The sequence below is a fragment of the Pipra filicauda genome, unplaced genomic scaffold (assembly GCF_003945595.2).
Source record: "Pipra filicauda isolate LSUMZ 115617 unplaced genomic scaffold, ASM394559v2 scaffold211_size2331000_pilon, whole genome shotgun sequence".
Taxonomy (NCBI): domain Eukaryota; kingdom Metazoa; phylum Chordata; class Aves; order Passeriformes; family Pipridae; genus Pipra; species Pipra filicauda.
The window spans coordinates 1011360-1024224 of record NW_024104323.1 but is presented as its reverse complement, the minus strand read 5'-3'; the positions used below and the strand labels follow the sequence as shown (position 1 = coordinate 1024224).

At 50.1% G+C, this 12865-nt stretch overlaps 1 protein-coding gene across 1 annotated transcript in view; it reads right to left on the bottom strand.

Moving 5' to 3' along the window:
- Nucleotides 1–7567, bottom strand: part of NXN (nucleoredoxin) — a 49061-nt gene extending 41494 nt beyond the window's left edge. Inside the window, exon 1 of the mRNA XM_027745033.2 lies at nt 7222–7567. Within this exon, the coding sequence (XP_027600834.1) occupies nt 7222–7539 (318 nt within the window). The 5' untranslated portion in view covers nt 7540–7567. The remainder of the gene's footprint in view (nt 1–7221) is intronic.
- Between the last annotated feature and the right edge of the window lie 5298 nt (nt 7568–12865).

Sequence of the window (12865 nt, the reverse complement as noted above, 5' to 3'; positions counted from 1 at the left end):
ATGATGAAAATGCGATCAGCTATCAGACAAGGCGCTCATGTTGTAATCTGAAACACTCGCATAATTCACTTTCCCACGAGAGAATTTAACATGTCTATTTGCTTACTTGTCAACTCATCCCACTCCCAGTTTCTCCACTGACCTCGTCTTTAATTTACAACGTAGAGATTTAACTCTAATTGTGTTTTTTTCCCCGCAGAGCATGAGCAGAGAAGCAGCGGTTCCAGCCAGCACAGAGGAAGCTGCTCTGCAAGGCAGTGCCAGGGAAAGCCCTCTCCCCGAAACACCCCTAGATCCCCCATCAGGGCTCCTACCCCAAGAACAGAGGGGAATTAATGTGCCCAAAGCCCAAGCTGTAAGGACTCCGAGCACCCTCCCCAGGCTGACAGTGCTCCCTCCTTTCCTAATCGTTATTATCTGGAGATGGCACGAGCACAAAGTGATCTGTCGAGAAAAACATTTCAAACCTATCGAGCATTACGCTGTGATGTGCCATGGAACCAGTTTAGAGAACCCACGCAGCTATAAAGTCCTGATTATTCAGTATTCAAGCCAGCCTGAAAGCTCAGGAGTCAGCTTGTTATTTGCTGAAAGCGGGGGGCCTGAAATTACCCGTGAATAGTTCAAAGCTGCAGTTAATTCAACATCTCGACTTTCAAAAGCACAAAAATCACAGATTCCTGGAGCGTGTAAGCTTTTTAAAAATTACAAACTACTAACTGTCAAATCAAAGCAGCATATAGAAATCCACATGGCTGATAAGACAAATAGTTGCATTTTAAAGAGTAATTAAATATCACTTTGGAATATTTTGCTTGGAACTTGTTTCCCTGATAAAAAATGGGGAGGGGAAGGAGGAGGAAGCAATCCACACACACACACACCAACGAGCTTCTCATCAAGCAAATGCTCAGGCAAAAGCTGCTCAAACTTGTTTTCTTGAATTTAGAGTTCAGCCTGCTGTATCACAGCCTCCCGTACCCTCTTAAGTTTCCCTATTTCCCTACATTTCACATCAAACTCTAGCAATAAGGTGGAGACAATCACTACGTTGAATCTGGATTGCTTGGGAGGAGAGTTGGGGCAAGAATCCCCCTGGTCTGGTCACCAAAAAGTGCAATATTTCCTGACTTGGCTTAGATTAAAACCATACCCCAACTTCCATGCTGGGAGCATGGCTGAAAAAAACAGGAATGCAAAACAGAGAGCTCTACCCAGATGCAATTCAGGAGAAGTGAAACCTTACCCCAGCCACACGAGCTAATCCCACCAAGCACCGCTTTGAAACATTAAAAGTTTGTCCATGAGAAAGGATCAAAACGTTCCAAACCATCCTGGACTCGCCCAAAACCCCAATCTGCTAGCAATGAACTCACCACGGATTTCACACAAGCTCTCTCAGCACTGAGAAATACCTACAGGCAATGGTACAAAAGGATTGTCTGGAGTACTAAACAAGGAGACAGCTACTGCATTTCAAACTAAAACCACTTGAAGAAGCCACCATGTAAAGGCAACGCAAACCTGATGTCAGTTTTTGGAATGGGATGTGTAGAGCCCAGTCCAACAACACTCAACCGTGTGTGATCAGCAAGAGCTCCCACTGCTTCTCCCCACCCTGGAGCTGGGAGAATTGGACAATGGAAAGATGTCCAAGCAGGCTCTCAAACGTGGGCAACTACCCACTGAAGGATGCAATAAACACCATAGCAGATGACACACGTCAGCAAGACTTTTAAAATACTGAACCTGCCCCAGGGAGAGCACTTGGGCAGGCCACAGTTTGGACATACGGGGAAATCCAACCTCCAAGGACAACGGTGATGTTTTTGCAACACTCACAGAACCAGGATAGTCCCCAGACTTGCTGTCTACTGACACAGGGATTTCACTGAAGGATTAGGTCCTGGCACAAGAGAGGATTGTTAATTGTACGGAGGATCACTGCAAAGCTGTGTAAAACATACACAGAAATAACGTGGAAAAGCGGCATCAACAACAACAAGAATTCAAAATGTTTTGGCTTCTGTGTCATCTGCACGATGTGGAAATACTGAATAGCTTATTCCTCAGTCATAATTGAAGTTCACTGTTGCACTTCTTCAAAATCAACACAGAAAAACGCTCCATTGTTCTGCACTTTCTTTTGTAAAGCTGCTACATGTTCAGCCTCTAAAGAATGCATTTTTGGAGAAGAGCTATGCACTGATTACTTTACAAAGCAAAGTTCCTTTGCTTAGTTCTGCAACCTGAGAGTAACAAATGAAATTGTCAACCGTGCATTTTTGAACGAACATTTTCATTTCAACATCTGGATTAAGATGCCACAATGAAAAACAGCACACAGGCTTCCCTCTGCTCCTTTCATACATCTCCCATTCTTACGTTTCAGAACCAGCGAGTTTCAAAGCAAACAAAGAATCAGTTGGTGCTGCTAATGCCTTGCTTCATACTCAATAGCCTTATGTCATGAGAAGACCATATTTTTCAAATCTGCAGCTCCGCGAGCCAAAGATTTCATATACATTCCCACCCCAGAAATACAAAGTCAGGGATACAGCTGAAAGTGATTACCTAGATATTTTTATATGATGAAATTCAAAAGCTGCTTCAAGTGATTTACGAAATCTCCTGTTAGACAAATCCCACATCTGTGCTGACCACTCGCCTCCCAGATCTCAGCAGACAGATTTCAAACAGAAAAGTTCTGAGTCCCTGAATATCAGGGTGTACCTTAAACTCTAATCAAGGGCTTTAGGATTTTTCCTCCACAAAAAAAAATTGTGTACCATCTAATTTAATGACATTTCTATCTCCTCCCCACCATTTCTTGCACAAACTCTATCCACAAAATTAGTACTTGGTGTCTTTTTAGGAGAGGCTCCAGTACATGATCTTTTTAAGCAAAGGGAAAGAAAACACCTTTTTCTTGAGAACGTGGGGGAGAAGAGAGAACATAATTAATTTAAAAAAAAAAAAAGGGTATTTGTTGTAAAAGGCTTCAAAGATATATTTGCAAACAAGCAAGAGTTTTGTCTCTTTTTATCCATCAACACTAAAACTACAAAATCCAAAACCACCAATTCAATCCTTTCCCCTCCTTTGGGTGAGACAGAACAAACATCTTCACACATCACATGCCTCTGTCACACCATTCAGCAAAAGACACATTACTAGTGAATGTGGGAGAAAATACAAACCCAACTTTCAATATAAAGGAAAATCATTCTGTCCCAACTGAAGGGTTATTTACCAGCTCAAGCAAAGAGAGATCCTCACATTGTTTTCAGATACTCGACTGAATAATCACAGAAAAATAGCCAACATGTTTTGCATTTATTTAAATCCAGAACAGAAGTATCTCAGCCTTCCCAAGGCTGGGTTTGCCTTCCCAAGAAGAATCTGATCAACACTCAAGCAGATGCTTAAATACAGCAGAGAGCAAACACAAAACAGGAGGCAAAGCACAAACCTACACCACTCTGGCACTGTGTGGATGCACCAAGCAAGCGTCAGTAGAAAACTCAAGATTAAAAAGAATGAGGAAGACGACTGGGCCAAGTAAAAACAAAAGCAAAGGCAAATAAAGAACAGCAAAAGATAAACTGCTGCTCTCCCAGTGCAAACCAGCTTACAGCTTTCTCTCCTCCAGCACCAACTCTCCTACACGGAGAAGTGTGAGAGGATCTACTCAACAAAGAACGTGGCCAATTTATTTTCTTTTTTAGCAAAGATGACCAAAATGTCCCACAGACCACAGCAGGACAGCACACTCTGCCCTCCTCCAACAGCCTGTGTGCCATAAGCCCTTGAAGAGCACCCAAATTCACATCGAGTGTAGGTGGACTCCGCAGCAGGGATGGTCTGGAGCTCACCAGGAGAAGTCTGGGATCCTTCCGACAGCAGGAAGGGAGATACCTCGTTGTGGGCGCTGGGGGACATCAGGGCATGTAGACAGATGGGGGCTGTTTACATTACTGAGGCTCCCAGTAGCAATCAGGAATTAAAGCTGTTATTAAATCAACCCTCCAGAACTTGAGCAGATGTTCATGCAAGCAGATAACAACGGGGTGACGTTAAACCAAAACCCCAAACGAACAGAGACGCGGAGCAACATCTCTCCCCCACGTTCTGCTCGGCAATGCCAGGCGCTATCGGAGGACAAATCAATTACCAGCAGCTACGTCGAGCTGCCCAAATCCGGGGCTGAACAGCTTAATTGAGGGACGTGTATCACGAGCTAAAGGCCTCCAATCTCATTTGGCACGTTACGGTTTTGTCCTTGAAAGAAAAACACCCAATAATAGGTCTGGCTGTGGCTCAGACGGAGGCATAATGCCATCCTCCTCATTAATCAAAGGCTTTCCCCACGTCCAGATGTTTGCTGACTTGTACTGCTTTCTTTTATTACTGGTTTGGAGACAGAAATTGCTGTATGCTAAAGTTACTCAAATTGAACTGGTTGTCCCTGGTAACTGCACCCCGGCATTATTGAGTTACTGAGGCATTCAATGAAGAGTGGCTGTTTGCTTTGACAATTCATACTACTTTCCCCAATAACCATGAGAGTAAGATGCTAATTTACTTTCAGGACTGTGGGAATTTTACTGCAAACCCAGAAAGGAGCCTGGTTGTTAGGATCTATCAACACTTGATGCCCGGGGTTTGGAAGAAGGAGAAATGTAGAAAAATGCAGAGTACACCAGAGAGAGAATGTGCACGATGATAAGTAGACATATTTTTCAATAATTCTGAGCAACAAAAGTGATGCTACAGCCAATACAGGACAGGAAGCCATCCTCTCTCCCCAAAGCTTTCATGGCCTCAGTAGATAAAGTAACCAACCCACAACGGGAAGCGTTGGCTGGAAGGGACTTCTGGAACTCTTTGAGTCCTGGCATCACCCACATGAGACCCTGCTGGGCAGAGCTTCTCCCAGCCAAGCCCTGCAACCTCCAAGCCTCCTTCCACAGGCTCAGGGAGCTGAGAGTTCAGGGACACAGCTCTCAATGTTTCCAACCCTTTCGCTCTCTCTACTCTGCATCTATAATATCCCCTTCTTCCCATAAATCTATATAATTCACTGGGGTTTAGGAGTATCCCTTGGTGCAAAGGAACCATAACTCAAAAGCACTGCCTACATTCCTCTAATGCTTTTGTTTTTAAACAAATTAAGCCCGTGAGTTACTGAACATATGCTCGACATCCCCAGCTCTCCCTGGCATGTTTTTGAAAAATAGAAAGTTTGTGCTTTTCTGGAGAGTCAGGTCATTAACCCAACTATTTAAAAAATCAGCCTATTACACAAGGAAACTTCTAACTGCCTGAGCTGCAGGTTATAAATCTCCTGTTTAGAAATCTGATATCCTGACATAATTGCCCTTACAACTTACAAATAGGTTCTCTGTTATCCATAGATTAAGCTTCCTCCAAAGCCACATCACATCTGCTTAGTTTTGAAAATATACAGCATGAGCTTCAATTACTTTACACTCCACACAAAAATAATCCTGAATTTAACTCAGGGCTTCTTGGAATAAGGATTTAAGACCCCATAATCTTTTTATTTCATGTTTTCTTCCAATCTAATAGATGGAAGCACTGGCCAGCATGTAAAATTAATGCCACCTTCCACTTCTACAATTTCCCAACCATTTAACTGCGTTGCAGTGGAATTTTTAAAGCAAATATGGCAAGCAGAAGTCCCACCATCTAAATAATCTAAAATGTTCAGTAGGGAAATGGTAACCTACTAATTGGAACCACAGTCTTTTCATGTCCCTGTAGGAAGATGGTTTGGTTTTAAAGAAACCTGAATTAAACTGTAATTTCTCTGAAGGACGAAGCTTCTGTTACAGCTCCTCTGATCAGTGAAACTGATCTCAGATCCCAACCACTCGGGCAAGCTCCCAGTTAGAAGTGTCTGGACCTCAAAGGGGCAAACTGGGGCCCTTCGGCAGCATCATCATCCAGGTGCATGGCATTAAACACGTGTGAGCTTTTAACGAACTGGGGGCTTAGTGACAAAAAACTGCAGCAAGTGAGGCAAAAAAAGCCAACTCCGAGTTTCAAAGCTACGTCCCTTCTCAGCGGCAGGGACATCACTCAGTGCTGCCAGAGACAGCCAACTTTTCCTTAAACAACTCCTTTGCCTAAAGGAGAGAGCAAAGTGCTGGCAGAGCCGGGTTGGGAGACCCATTCAGGAAGAAGTCATCCCTCTCATCCCAACACAGCCTCGCAACATCCGAACACGGGGGATGCCTGAGGGGGTTCAGCCGCCCCTGACCCCGCAGGTTACCGGCATTACCTCAATCCCACTGAAGCGGAGAACGAGCCTCACCAAAGCCAAACCAAAGCCTGCCCGCTGCTTCCACACCAGCAGCCACAATCCCTTGCTGGAAAGATGTTTAGAAATGGCACTGTGGGGCACCATCTTTTTAATTCTTGCCCAATTGCTTCCAGAGATTAGATTTGTAAAGAGGATTTTTTTTTTTTTTAAACTACAAACGTCGCGAGCTCGTTGGGAACTGGAGGCTCAGCCTGTGCCTCCTCGTCCCTCACACCCCGCCCTGCCTGGGGTCTTAACAGCGCCTTTTGTCCATTATGTGTCTCTCTGATTAAACTCTCCAGATGAGAGGCTGTAACTGGCAGAATATTTGAACGCACCGAGTGCGAAACGAGAGCAACGAACCCCATCCCACAAACTGGCCGGGCAGCTTCGCCAGCAGCTCCCGGCCGAGCCGGGCTCACTCGCTCCCCAACCACCGCGTGTCCTCCCACGGCTGGTGGAGGCCACAGCCCCCTTCCGTGCCCGGACCCACCCGGGAGCCCACGGGCACCGCGTCCCCAGCCCACACCAAGCTCTGGTTCCCACCTGAGCGGTGCCGAGCCCCCCGTCCGGGCTCGCAGGAGCTGCTCCGCTCACGCCTCGCCCGCAGCCGCGCTCCCCCGCGGGACCCCTCGAGGCCAGCGGGTGCCACCACCCCCGACAAGCCACGACCCACGGCCAGGGCTTCCTGCCCCCCACCCGTGCGGGACGGAGCCTGCGGGGCTCCCCCAGCGCTGCGGCTCCCAGGCCCCGCAGGAGCCCGGCGAGGCGCTGTCGCCCCGCGGGACAGCAGCCGACACCCCCTTCCCTGCTCCCGGGGGAACTTTCTGGAAGGCGCCCCCCGCCCCCAGACAAAGCCCCGGGCGCGCCCCCCACCCGGCCGCGGGTCTCACCTTGCGGTGCTTGTCGGCGAAGGGCAGCGCCAGCCAGGGCATGGCCCGCACCGCCTCCTGCCACTGCTGCTGCTCCTGCTCGGCCGACACGAACACGATCTCCAGGCGCTGCCCGCCGGCCGCCGCCGCCTCCCCCCTGAAGCGCCCGTAGAAGGCGGCCAGGCTGGCGCCGAGCTGCGCGCAGGGGCCGCCGAGGCTGCAGCCGAAGTAGAGCCCCACCAGGGAGACCCCGCGGGCGGCCAGCGCCGACACGGCCACCTCCTCGCCGTCGGCGGCCACCAGCACCTCTCCCAGCAGGTCGGTGAGCGCGCCCGCCATCCCGCTCCGCTCCCGCACAGCTCCCGCCGCGCTCCGCGCCCGCCGCCCGAGCACGCCCCGCCCCGCCAGGGGGCGCTGCTGCGCCGCGCGGCCCCGCGCCCGCCCCCGCCCCCGCCCCGGGCAGCGCCGCCCCGGACCGGCCCCGATCCCGGGAATGGGACCGATCCCGGGAATGGCACCGCTTCCCTCTGCACCGCTTCCCTCTGCACCGCCCCGGACCGGCCCCGATCCCGGGAATGGGACCGATCCCGGGAATGGCACCGCTTCCCTCTGCACCGCTTCCCTCTGCACCGCCCCGGACCGGCCCCGGTCCCGGGAATGGGACCGCTTCCCTCTGCACCACCCCGGACCGGCCCCGATCCCGGGAATGGGACCGCTTCCCTCTGCACCACCCCGGACCGGCCCCGGTCCCGGGAATGGGACCGCTTCCCTCTGCACCGCTTCCCTCTGCACCGCCCCGGACCGGCCCCGATCCCGGACCGGCCCCGATCCTGGACCGCTTCCCTCTGCACCTCTCCCGGCCCCTCTCCCAGCGCCTAAAGCGGCTCCAAGGGATATGGAGACCGGCTTGGACAAGGGCATGGAGTGACAGGACAAGGCGGAATGGTTTCCCACTGACAGAGGGCAGGGGCAGATTGGATACTGGGGAGAAATTCTCCCCTGTGAGGTTGGTGAGGTGTTGGCACAGGTTGCCCAGAGAAGCTGTGGATGCCCCATCCCTGGAAGCGAAGGCCAGGCTGGATGTGGCTCTGAGCAACCTGCTCTAGTGGAAGATCTCCCACCCCACAGTAGGAGGGTGGAACAATAATGTCCCTTCCAACCCAAACCGTGCTGTGACATCCCGCTGGCCCCATGTGGCGGTGAGGGTTGGACCAGCCCTCCCCAAACCCTCAGAACAAGTGTTTCCCTTCTTTATTTTCAAAATCGAACGTAAATACATGTTTACCCCTAACAAATGAGGGCAGAAAAACCTGCGAGCCAATCCAGAAATATAAAAGTAAATTGGGCTGCGTTGAGTTACACCATCTGGCTGGCTGGAGTACAGAAATGAAATAAAGCAGAAATGGTGACATGCAAACCAGGCTGTAAAATGTATTTGCTCTTTGCAATCAGAGCCTGCAATCTGCAAGCCTGTAGAATTCACTGCAGGATCCTCAGCTGCTTCTGACTGATGTCCGTGTGTCCATGCTGCAGGAGAGCCCCAAACCAGCCCACTGAAACCTTACTATCTACTGTAAAAAACACCTTTATTTTTAAAGCCCTTCCTTATTTGGCTTCTCGTAATGGTTGCTGCTTTCAGTTGTATTTAAAATCGTTGTGTAGCATCCAGAGCCATTAGGGGATGCTTTATAAATACAATTAATTATCATTATTATTATTATTACAGCTTTACAATCCCTCTTTTCTTTTGCCAAGACCTGCTCCCTAGAGGTGGTTCAAAGCAAGAGGAGTTTTGTCTTGTTTTTATTTATCCTGCCTTATCTGCCTTAATTAAGTATCTGGGCTCTTCAGGGCAGGGAAGCTGTTTTTTAAGTCTGCAGCCCCGAACTCGACCCACCCATGCAGCAAGATAAATATTCTGCTGTTGTAAAAATAATATTTACGACTGCAGTTAATATGTCTGGCCCCATCTTTAGTGAACAAAGCAGGAGGAAGATGCTCTGAAATACAGAACAAGTCAAAAGCATTTCTCTCTCTTAAGGAACAATAAAATAAAAAGCAGCTGTTATTACTGAACAATATCACAAGGTGAGGTGTGACTGAACTGAGGTTACACCATGGTGAGTGGCTGAGTGTCTGCCTAGGTGCTGGTTCCACAGCAAAATCATGGCTTCAGGTTGCCCATTTGAGAACCAACTTGAGACATTGGTATTAGAGAGCCAAGACAACACCCCAGGGCTTTTAACAAGCAGTTTCTTGTCTATATAGTGCCCACCTGCACTTTTCTAACTCCTATTCCTTTTTTCTGTGTACTGTTGTTTTCATATTGCATCCCCTTTGACTAGTATATATTGCATTTTTCACTATTTAGCAAACATTCTTCCAAAGTATTTGCCAAATATTTGGCATATATTTGGACCATATTTGCCAAACATTGTGATTTCCCCCGGATTTTTAACAAACACCCGATGCCCATTAGGGTCTTGTCGGCACGGAAAATTACAAATACTCACGGAGCGAGGCAGGGTCAGAGCGCTGAGCCCGAGGGGCGGAGACAAGAACGGCTGGAAAAGGGGATCAGGATCCCCCCCCTCTCCGTCCCCTCCCGTCCTCGGTGCTGCTCCCGGTGCTGCGGGAGCGCCTGGAGGGACCTGCGGGGCTCCAGTGCCACCTGCCGGGAACACCGCGCACGAGCCACCCCGGGATGGGACCGAGGAGAAAAAGTGGCTCAGGGGGGACCTTATCGTGCTATAGAACTACCTGGAAACAGATTGTAGCCAGGTGTGGGGGGGTCAGTCTCTTCTCCCAGGTGACAAGTGATAGCACAGGAGGAAATGTCCCTGAGAGGTCTAGGTTGGGTATTTGGGAAAAATTCTTCACCAGAAGGGTTGTCCAGCCCTGGAACAGGCTGCCCAGGGCAGTGGTGGAGTCGCCATCCCTGGAAGTGTTCGAAAACCGCGTGGATGTGGCGCTCACAGACACGGGGTAACCTGGCAGTGCCGAGTTAATGTCTGGACTCGCTCTCAGAGGGCTTTTCCAACCTAAATGATTCTGTGATTCCGAGCTCATCAGGCTTTGTGGCTTCTGCCTAGCACGAATGACACCGAGCTGGGGGATATACACCCATCAGCTGATCCTATAGTGTGACACAAATAAAACCTAATTTGACTGCAAAAGGCTCTTTAGTGTTTAATTTAGCTGTATCCTGAATTCCACATTGCACGGAGGGGAGCGGATTTTCCATGGCATCTGGACACTAGCCAGCAGTAGGGTCTCTTAAAGGAAAGGGACACACTTCAAACAGTTCAGTGTTTGACATAAATCCATTGTGTCCTGACTATTTTCTTATTTGGTAGCTCTTAATCGCGACGGTTCCAGACATGGTGCATTTGTGGGGTTTATTTTAGTAGCAGGATGTTGGCTGCATTTCAGAATATGGACATACATATCCAGAGAAAGCCCAGGGTAGCCATCTTCTGGGAATCTGCAATAAAAAAGGGCTAATCCTGCTCTGCAGATGATGCAAGCCAACTGCAATCCTTCTGCTCTCAGCTGCTTTCTTCTGGATTCACATCAGCATCGCTGAGAACTGCACAGGGTCCCAGCTGCCAAAACCAGCTCCAGCAGGGCAAGCCATCTGCCTGCTCCAGCTGGTTTGGGGCCAGTCACACATTAACTCCTTTAAACAGGTCTGTGCTAAGGTGTCACCCTTCCAAAACGCTGCTCCAGATTCGCTGGAGGTCTAAAACAGCCGAGTTCAACGATGTTACACTGCGGTGGAATTTGACCCTTCAAATTCTTCTAACTGGTGTTGCAACTCTGTTAATATCCGGATTGCTGAGGGCAGCTTGTGCTACCTTTGACCCTCCTCATCATCTGGGGGCTCCAGCAGATGAGCCCCACTGAATCCTGTCGGGCAGCTGGCAAGGTCCTTGTCCCCGTCACAGGAAGGGAAGGGGTGAATGTGGGGCCATCCAGCACCAGGGCAGGGCTCAGCCTGAGCGTTTGCACAGATCCACATCCCCCTTGGCAGCTCACAGGCCCATCTGAGAGAGGGCAGGCTGAGCCAGCACCCAGTCTGTCCTGCCAGTGATGGGGGAGGCCTCAGGGCACATCAGACCAGGTCCTGGGGTGCCCGTTCTGCTGCTTCCCAGCAAGATTGGGATTCACATGTCACTGCAGAAACACAAAACAGCACTTCTGAAAGCAAACAGAGTTGGTTTCAAATAGCAGCGGCAAAACACAAGGAGAGGGATTTCAATCACAGCCCTTCTTGTGTGTGTTTGGCTCTCTGGGGACTAGCCCAGGACCTGGCTCCTGGGGCTGGGAGGTAACATTTCTCCCCCAAGCCTGAAAAGATATGGCTTTTTATTTTCAAAGTCCTTTTCCCCAGGTCTCTGCCTGATTCTCTCCCCACTCTTTGCCAGCCCAGGGTATTGATCTCAGCAGGGTCACCAGTAAACTTCAAAGGGACTCACACTTGCACTGGTTGTTGAGGGACCATGAATGGCACCATCTGAGTCTTATCACTTCCCTCTGCCTCCAGAGGAGATAACAGCGCCTCAGGAACACTCTGGCCATCTCACAGCCGGGCTGGTGACAGTCACACCATCAGCCAGGACACACCGTTTGCTGATAACTACTTCTGTTTCTTCATAGCTGCCCCTGCAGCACCATCCCACAGGCAGCACAGGCTCTGGCACATACACCCAACACCCGCTGCTCTGCTGGCCACAGGGGAAGGAAGGACCACGGAGAGGAGCACTCTCTTGTCCTGAAACACCCCAATTTCATCATGGCACATAAAATCAAAATGACTGTGGCTATGACTCACCACTACTACTATATATTTTTTCATGATGTCACATCATACCTGAAGGAACAAGGGGAAAAGTGAAACATTAACAAGATTTTACATTTCTAGCTGGTGACACGACAGTTATAAGGCACCAGGGCAGCATTTAAACAGCTGGAAAACCGAGCCCCACTTTCCACTGTAATTTTCCGTGCATTAGCAATAGATTTGGTTACAGCTACTTGGTTACAAGCACCTGCACTTAGGTAGAATTTCAATCCTGTAACAACCCAAGCTCCCACCCAAACCAAAAACTCCTTCTTGCCAGGTAATGGGCAAACACGGCCACGGCCACCCCAGCCCAGCCATTCCAATCTCCACACCAGCTGCACCACTGGGCACTGGCCTGCTGGCTGGGAATCCCTGGACTGGGGGCAATCCCAGGTCACCCTGCTCATGGGGTACTGGTGGGTGGATGGAGGAGAGGAGGAAGGTGCCCAGAGCCAGCTGCCCCCACTGTTACCACGATGCACGTGGCAGAGGGGACATTCCTTTGGTCTGGGAGCATCTGTGCTCAGATGTCCCTGCCTTTGAGAGACCCCTGTGTTGGATTTCACAGCCAGTACGTAGGGGGTCCTAAGCCATCACCCTCCAAGGAGGTCCCCAGTCCATAGCCACCACCTGGGGGTCTCTGGACCTCTGGTGAACCCCTGGCCAACACGTGTGTGGTCTCCTCAGAGGGTCCCCATCCCACAGCCGATTAGCAGGAGAGCTGCAGATGTCGGTGAGCAAACGGGGAGGGGGCCCTTCTCCCCGCGCAGCAGGTCCCCAAACCCCGCACCAACACAAACGGGAAGTCTCCAGCCCATG